At 48.3% G+C, this 8,524-nt stretch overlaps 1 protein-coding gene across 1 annotated transcript in view; it reads right to left on the reverse strand.

Moving 5' to 3' along the window:
* Positions 1-8,524, reverse strand: part of Snx25 (sorting nexin 25) — an 80,659-nt gene that overhangs the window by 37,216 nt on the left and 34,919 nt on the right. The window contains exon 6 of the mRNA XM_005362650.3: positions 4,823-4,893. Coding sequence (XP_005362707.1) covers positions 4,823-4,893 — 71 coding nt within the window. The remainder of the gene's footprint in view (positions 1-4,822; positions 4,894-8,524) is intronic.

An 8,524-nucleotide genomic window follows, 5' to 3' on the forward strand; every position in this document is an offset into this window, starting at 1 on the left:
AGAGAGGGAGAGCCCATTACCAGCTCCTCTTCTCAGAGGGTGTGAGGAACATACTGACTCAGGATTTAGCCAAGGTTCAAGATGACTACCAGGAAGCAGCCTTTCCCAGAAGCCACTGACTGTCACAAACTCTGAAAACTAAAGCTGCCTAGGAACTTAAAAATGTTTGCCTTCCTCTTCAACTTGAGGCTGCTATGTTCTTTTTGAACAAAGAACAAACAGGATTACTTCATCAAAGCTACCACCTCAAGTGTCATAGCGTCAAGTGTCCCACCACTTCAGTGGAGATCATGCTTGTGGAAAAAGAAGAAGCACTGCAAGCCAGCAGCAGAGTCACAGGCTCCACAGCGGAGACAGCCCACGTGCTGGAGCTGGGGGTGCTTCCTCCAGTTTAGGGTCCAACATGCACGTGATGCCCTTCCAAAGAGATTATGTCGACTCAGTCCACATGCTAGCTACAAGCCGTTCAGCCTGTGTGCTGAGTGGACAGGTCTAAGAGCCAGTCAGAACACACAGCTGAGCTGCATACCCTCCACGTGTTAAGACAAAGACCCAGATGACCAGTGTAGCAGAGAAAACCTATGACTGAAAAATCAGGACACCTGGGCACCAATTCTGACTCAAGTATGTGACCAACTTGGTCTACATTCAAATCAGAGAAATGGTTTAACATCCCTGGACTCAACTCCATTTTATAAGATGAGGGTTTTAGAAAATACTGTCTTGTGGGGAGAAGGAAGAAATGTGGTTATGAAAAGAAGGTGTCATGAGAATACAAAGAGAACAGCAGCAGCATCCAAACCCTCATGCTTCAAGGTCAAGGATGGAGGAGGGAAGGGGGTAACTGTGGCAATATTTCGTTTGCATTTTAACAAATAAAGCTTGCCTGAAGATCATAGTGCAGAGCTAGGCCACTAGAGGCCAGGCAGCGGTGGCACACACCTTTAATCCCAGGACTCAGGAGTTAGTTCAAGGCCTCCCTTGGCTACACGAAATTTATCCAGTCTCAGAGAGAAAGAGAGCTCACACAAAGGTGATCCCAGCACTTGGGAATGACAGGTGTCTAATCCCAGCACTAGGGAGGTGGAGACAAGAGTGACATGGCTGGGCAGAGAGAGGAACGGAAGGAGGGAGGAGACAGGAGCTCAGTGCAGTCTGAGGACAGGGCCGCCCCTTTGGTCTGGGCATTGGTAGACGTAAGAACTCTCGTGGCTGGTCGTTCTGCTTCTCTGACCCTTCAGCTTTCACCCCCTAATATCTGACTCTGAGTTTCTACTATTCAGACCAATTAAAATTTGTGCTACAGGTAATTCTGGACTGCAGACGGTACTCACCCTAGGCTAGAGCCCCTAAAAGCAAGAACAGGTCAACAGCCCAATGTCTTATCATGTCCATCCAGGCTGTTATAACACAGTGTCATAGTAATTTACCCTCTCCTTCTGACGTGTCGTCACACTCTGTCTCCTGTCCTCACATGGAGGAAGGGGCAGGGGAGCTACCAGAGCCTCCTCCATCATGCCCTACTTTCCTTCCGGAGACCTGATCATCTTTTCTGTGGGGAGGGGTGGTGTATGTCTGGGTGTGAACACATGTGCATCTCCAAGCTTCAGCCTTCAGGGCTACACTAGTCCCTTGCTCAGGAGACACTCTCAAATCCCTGGCCAATATTCACAGTGCACCATGCGGGTGAGGTCAACTCATGCTACTACCGAGACAAAACCAGCCCCCCCCCAGCTGAAACAGATCTCCTGCCAGCCTGACTCACTGCCCACAGAGGCACACTGTTCGCCAAAGCACGTAGCACCTTCTGAAATATTCGGGGTTTTTACGGCTTGACTTCAGCCCAGTTAGGTAGGAGTCTCTTGCTTCACACTACTTGCTATCACCAAAGAGGTACTCGACAAGATTTCCATGGCGGGGTATGTATGGTCTTCCTTGGGAGCTGCGCTCCAGAGCCAGATCCTCTTCCTCATCTGCACCTTCCTTGCTTCCCCTACGCACAGCTCCGACTTTCCGAGGGACTGGAGGGACAGGTCATAGTCCTCAGGCTTCTCTCTGCCCTGGGCTAACTAGAAACTTGGCGCAACGGCATGTTTTAAAGTCCCTGGCCCAACTCTTATCCGTTCTTTCGACACACTTTTACTTGGCAGGAATTTGAACAGATCTGAGGATTTTTACGAGAAGTCTATTCCTCCAGGTGAAAGGGAAGTTTCCGGTCTACAGCAAATTCCATGCTGATGATATTAGCATGTCCTCCAACTTCACGTATGTAAGGGGGGGTAGGAATGTGTGAGCAACAGGTAAGCTACAAGAAGTTAAAAGCCATCTCATATCCAATCCCTCCCCAGGGAGAGCCTGGGTAAGAACCCTACTTCATTTGAAGAGAAACAAATAGGCAAAAAGATAGAGCATATATTTGGGCTTTAGCAACTTAAAACACAGGAAAGCCTGGTCCTGCCAGCACTAGAACAGACTGAGCACAGGAGACCCACGCACAGGCCCAGGGTGGTCTGGTCGTTGAGCACTATTATGGTGAGCAAATGTATGGTGTGGTGTGGGAGAGAGAAACAAAATGGTCCCTGTCCTGTGGACAGAGGCGGATCTGAGGAGATGGGAGAGAGGAAGACAGAATGGTCCCTGCCCTGTGGACAGAGGCAGATCTGAGGAGATGGGAGAGGTGAGGAGTAGGCTGAGGTGAGTGAGTGATGTGATAGCCACCCAAGGTCATGGTGATGTCTGGGTCTGGGCTGTTGCAGGAATCCATGGCTGGGTTCGTGGTGTTCATGCAGCTGCTGTCTATATTGATATCCTTGGCTCCTGATATCACTAGGCCTACGCAGAGCTGGCCCCGCCCCTCCCAGGCTGCACCACTAAGGAGAACTGGTCATGCCCCTCATGGCTTAAGTACTCTAGAGAGAGGGTCCTACACCTCACCCGGGCAGCACAATCGAGCTGACGCCATGAAGGGGCATCGGTGAGCTGGCCCTGAGAGCGTGAGAATGGGAGAGCAGGTTAAGCCCATCTTGTCTGCCATGTGATGGCATGGGTGAGAGAAAAAAGCCCTCCTCCCCTTGCCGCTCACCAGCTGCTTGCAGGGGGACCTGACCCAGACCCAAGCCAGCTGCAGCACTTGGGAGAATGGGCCCTGCGCCTCGCCTGGGCAGCACAATAGAGCTGACCCTGTAGACAGGGTGCATGAGAGTGGCATAGCTGCCTCCCTCCTCTGTGGTGTAGTGGTGGAGGTGAGGGAAAGATGCCTCCCTCCTCTCCCCTACTGCCTCCCCTTTACCAACTGCAATACTCAGGAAAGTGGGCCCTACCCCCAATCCCGCCACAAAGAATAAATAGGGTAAAAAGGTCATAAGTGTGGGAGAGCTGTCCCTGTCCCTCACCAGGTGCAGAACTTGGGAGAGTAGCCCTGCACCTATCCTGGTCAACACAGTAGAGCTGGCCTTGATGATTTAGGTGTGGGAGAGGGAATCCTAAGGGCATGAAAGCAGAAGCAGCTCAACTCTGCAAGGGCTGCACTAGCCAGGACAATGCTGGAGAGCTCACCCTGGTGGTGGGAATAGGGGGGAGCTGGCAGGCTGATCAACCCTGCAACTACCCAGGTCCGGAGCCAGGGTTAGGAGTTGGCCCACTCAAACACCCACGGTATCTATGATCTGCTGGAACACAAAGTGCTCATCCTGCAGACCCAAAGTTGCAGGATCTCCACGACACAGGGCAATAACAGGATATCCAAGAGGAGCCCCAGTGAGGGCCCAGCATCGAAAGTGTAGCAGAAACCAGGGGTGTTGAATCAGGCCAAAGACTCCTTGCAAAGAACACTTGGATAAAAGGTTTACTGTGTGGCTCACCATGTCACACTACAGCTTCTATAATGAGATTTTTTGCTTTTGTTTTTTTCTTCTTTTTCCTCCCTCTTAAGTTTTATTTGGATGCGGGGGAGGATGCAAGGGCAGAGGGCAGATGTGAAGGGACGGGGAGATGAATGGAATCAAGATGCATGATGTGAAAGACACAAGAAATAACTAAAAAGAAAGTTAAAAGAAACCAAAAAGCCTAAAGCACAAGTGTAAAAGAGGAAAACTCTTAGCTATCAAAGCACTCACCTGACGGCACAGGCTAAGTGAGCCACGGAGACACTAACCTCCGAGGATCACATAAATACTACCAAGAGCACAACTCAAACAGAAATATTAGTGGAGATCACACTGACTGTGAGAAATTGATGCCAACTCAGGCTCAGTTAAGGCCAAAAGAGAAACCAGCCTTCTGCGATTGGGACCACGGCTGCAATTTATAGGCATATGAGAGTCAAGTGCTCACCGCGAAAGCACAAACACCAAGTCTGATTTCTGGAACCCACATAAAAAAATGTTGGGGCCAGTGGTACGGGTTCGAAATTCCATCACAGAGAGTGGAGACAGCCGGATCCTGGGGCCACAATGGCCAACTGACCAGCATCCTTGGTAAGTCCCAGGCTGGGAAAATACCCTTCTACCCTCACCTTGCCTTGAAAGGTAGAAAGTGCCTAATGATACTCAAAGTTGTTCTCGGGCCTCAACATGTATTGCACACACATGCCCCTATACACACATGAACATACACACATAAGATGCATACACAAAGAAAACACAGATTTTTGTCAGGATGAGATTACTTTTGCATTTTTTTAATGATATTAGACCATTGTTTTAATAGAGTCGAATTACTTAAATATAAGTCAGCAGAATGTTTCGCATTTGCCAAAACACTGACAGGAGAGGGGGCTCGGGGTAGACCTTTGCATACTGGGAGAAAACACGATTATTCTTACCCTTGTGCCTCTTCAGCTGAGGGAAGCTGCTAATTGTAGTTGCCTGGATTATTTCCACTACAATTTGATACCTGATTTTAAAAGAGAGAAAGAAAAGATTCAATACCAAGAAAATGCTAGCTTCAGAGACACCTTTAGACTGTGCTGATGCTAACCAAACTTGGCACAGGGGCTGCGAGGCCCCAGGACTCATCCAAACAACCCTAATGCATGGAGCACCTAGCAGACGACAGGCAATGTGCCACCTGCTCGTCACTTCTGAGGCCTTACCGTAAGAGTCACGCTGTTCTGAAAACATATCAAGGTCATGTTCAACTCTCAGGGTCATGCTAAACTCCTCCATTCAACCTTCCTTCCCAGTAACTAAGACAATCGGGTCTACCATGTAAGTTTTCATTTTCCAGGAGGTTGTCACTAGTTCCATGTAGCTATTAAGTTTAATTGTATTAAAATCTTAGCGTTGGGGCTATAGCTCAACGCTGGAGCTCTTGTATCACACATACAAGCCCCACATTCCATCCCCTGTATTATCAAAAAGATAATAGAAAGAAACAAAGAAAGATGGAAAAGAAAGAAGAGAAAAGAATATAAAGCAAAGCTCTTCGACCACGTTTCCAGCACTCAGCTGCCTCGGGCACTGGCTGAGCTAGAGCGGACGAGCAGGAGGGGCCTTCCCTAAGTGCAGTGTGCGGCTGGTGCAACCCCTCCAGCCATGCTGCACGGTCCTGGTGGATTTCCTCATCATCACATCTCACCAGGCCGTTCTGACCAGCAGCGCAGGGTATCTGCTGCGAAAGTCTGGCACAGATATTTTCCTGAAGCCACCTTGCTGCTTATCCTGCATTGGAGAGCCAAGAACAGCTTAGAACACAGGGGACGTGTGTGTGTGTGTGTGTGTGTGTGTGTGTGTGTGAGCGTGCGCGCGCCTAAGAGAACAACATTCAGAGAAAATACAGAACAGTTTCCGTGTTAGGTAACAGGTGCAAACCTAGGGCTGTGGCTTTTTTGAGTGTATTTAATTGGGCTTTGTTTTGAGATAAGGCTTCACTATATATCCATGGGTCCTGGAACTCAGCGTGTAGACCAGGATGGCCTCACTGGCCACTCTGTGTTGAGTGCTGGGACTAAAGGCCACATCTGGCTTAGAAATGAAGTTCTTAAAATTCACTCAGTGGCTAGCAGGAATTTCCTAACCAAACTGATCTGTCCTGAGGGTCTAATTTCCTCTATTATTTTGTTTAAAGGCTTTCCACAATAAAGCTATTTAGCATTAGTTCCTACTTTACGCACTAACTTTGTGCAAGTCTGGTAGCGCAGATCCCAGCCCCTGGCGGCTAGGACAGAAGGATCTTCAGCTTTTCACCCCATGAAATTAATGCTATTTGCAGGCTCCTCACACATCTGCATCTTCCCTTCTTCAGCTACCCTGAAGTCCGACTCCCTCCATCACAAAGGCGAGCTGTTATGAGCACTGACATCCTGTCACCTCTGGACTGTGGCAGCCACTGGCAGCCACCACAGTCACATCAGAGAACAGACGGTGTTTAGAGAGGGGCAGCATAGCTGACAGGAGCAGCGCTCCACAGCATTCTCAGAGAAGCCCGGACACAGTTCATCTCTGCCTTTTGTTTTCTTTTCTCAAGACAGGGTTTCTCTGTAGCTGTGGAGCCTGTCCTGAAACTCACTCTACAGACCAGGCTGGCTTTGAACTCACAGAAATCTGCCTGCCTCTGCCTCCCACCCGGCCTCATCTTTGCCTCTTTATTAATGTCCTGTGTGAAGCCAGGATGAAGTCGGACATAGAGACATCAGTCACCTCCGTCCTTCAAGAACCATAAGGACAAGGTACATGCTACAGATGCTACAGTGCTAAGTGGAGCTTAGGTCTCCAGTGACATTCCCACGCCATCAAATCAGTCCCACACAGGTTGTCTCGGGGTATGCTTCCTACACTAGTGTGCAGGGAAGCAGACAAAATAAAGGAAAAAAGCTAATTATAAGTCATTGTGTGTGAATGTTCTCTTAGGTACGTGCCTGTGCATGGGCGTGCGCGCGCACACACACACACACACATCCCTTGTGTTCTACGTCATCCCAACTAAAGAGGGCTCTTTGAGAAATCCAAACATATAGGCACGATGGTGCACACTTTAATCCCAGCACTAGGGAGGCTGATCTCTGTGAGTTTGAGACCAGCCTGCTCTACAAAGACAGCTCCAGGACAGCCAGGACTACACTGTGAAACCCTGTCTCGAAGACCAAAAATAGAAAAAAGAAAAAAAAGAAAGGAGAGAGAGAGAAAAAAATGAGAGAGCTAGAACTTCATACACATAGAGAATATCTCTAGGCTGATTATACATATTCAGGCTATTTTCCAAATTGAAGCCTTGCTAGGAACATTATGGATAATAGTTTTCTGGTGGAATTGCTGTCATTCTACCAAATTATGGCAAAGTACAAAAATGGCTCCTTACGTGACTTGTCCTGCAAGATGCTAAATGGACGAGGACACAGCTCACAAGAAGCCTCCACACTCCTGGACCTGCTGACGCCTACCACTCTCCAGCCACGTCCTTCTCTACGTCTGGGGTTTAGCTTAGTACTAGAACACACTGACTGTCTCTACACTCCAGAGTGTCTGCAAACACCTCCCAGTGTGCTGCAATCCAGATGTTTCAAATAGCCTCAGGGTCCACACTCACAGTGCTTCTGAAGTGTACCATAAGGAAACAATTTAACCGACTGGATCCCCCATCCACTTACCAAAACAAAAAACAAAAAAAAAACAAAAACAAAAAACCTTAAACTGTCATATACGTGTTTGCTGTAGGGACTTCTATAAGGAAGAGAACAAATCAAAAATGCTTTCAACAAGTTTGTGATCTCTTCTATGCTCTGGACACACAGGAATGGCAGATGCAACCTCTGCTTCAAGACATGCTGGGGCATGTCAGATTACAGGGAAAGCATCCAGTCAGTAGTATTTATAATTACACTCATACACACAGCAAGAAGCCTAAACATAATCAAAGAGGCCTGGCTACAGCCAAACATTTTAGGTGACAGTCAAAAGTGAAATACATATATACTGCAAATAAATGCTTAGAAGACTTTAATTCTTAAAATTCAAGGGATGTGCACATTTATAACTGCAGACATACGACTGCAGTGCAAATGACCTGGGTTACTACAGGGCAAATGGAATGACTGGAGGGCAGCTATATTAAAATGGTACAATTATGAGTCAATCTGGGAACTTTCTAAACTGTTTCTGTCTTTCTGCTTCACTCTCTTCCTGACATCCCTAAGCTTATGTGTCCATTTCTGCACTAGTGTCACCATCCTCCTGAAATCTGCTCTACTTGAAACCAAGTCCATGAGCGAGCATCCATCTCAAAGAGCCCCTGGCTTGTCTTCTGCCGCCTTTAAGCGACCTCCGTTCTTCCTTCTGCTGTCATCATATTTCTCCTCACCTGTGGTCTCTGCTTTGGTTCAATAGTCTGGCTGTCTCCGTTCTCTGCCCTTCTCTCCCATTCAAGCCCATCTGAGCACCTTTGTCAGCCCCCCCTCCCAAGCAGGGCATGGGAGCAGTGGTGCAGGCCTTTAATCTCAGCACTGGGGAGGCAGAGGCAGGTGGGTCGTGAGTTTGAGACCAGCCTGGTCTACAGAGTCCCAGGATAGCCAGGGCAACAGGAAGGGAGG

This window comes from Microtus ochrogaster, linkage group LG7_11 (genome assembly GCF_000317375.1).
Source record: "Microtus ochrogaster isolate Prairie Vole_2 linkage group LG7_11, MicOch1.0, whole genome shotgun sequence".
In the NCBI taxonomy this organism is placed as follows: Eukaryota; Metazoa; Chordata; class Mammalia; order Rodentia; family Cricetidae; genus Microtus; species Microtus ochrogaster.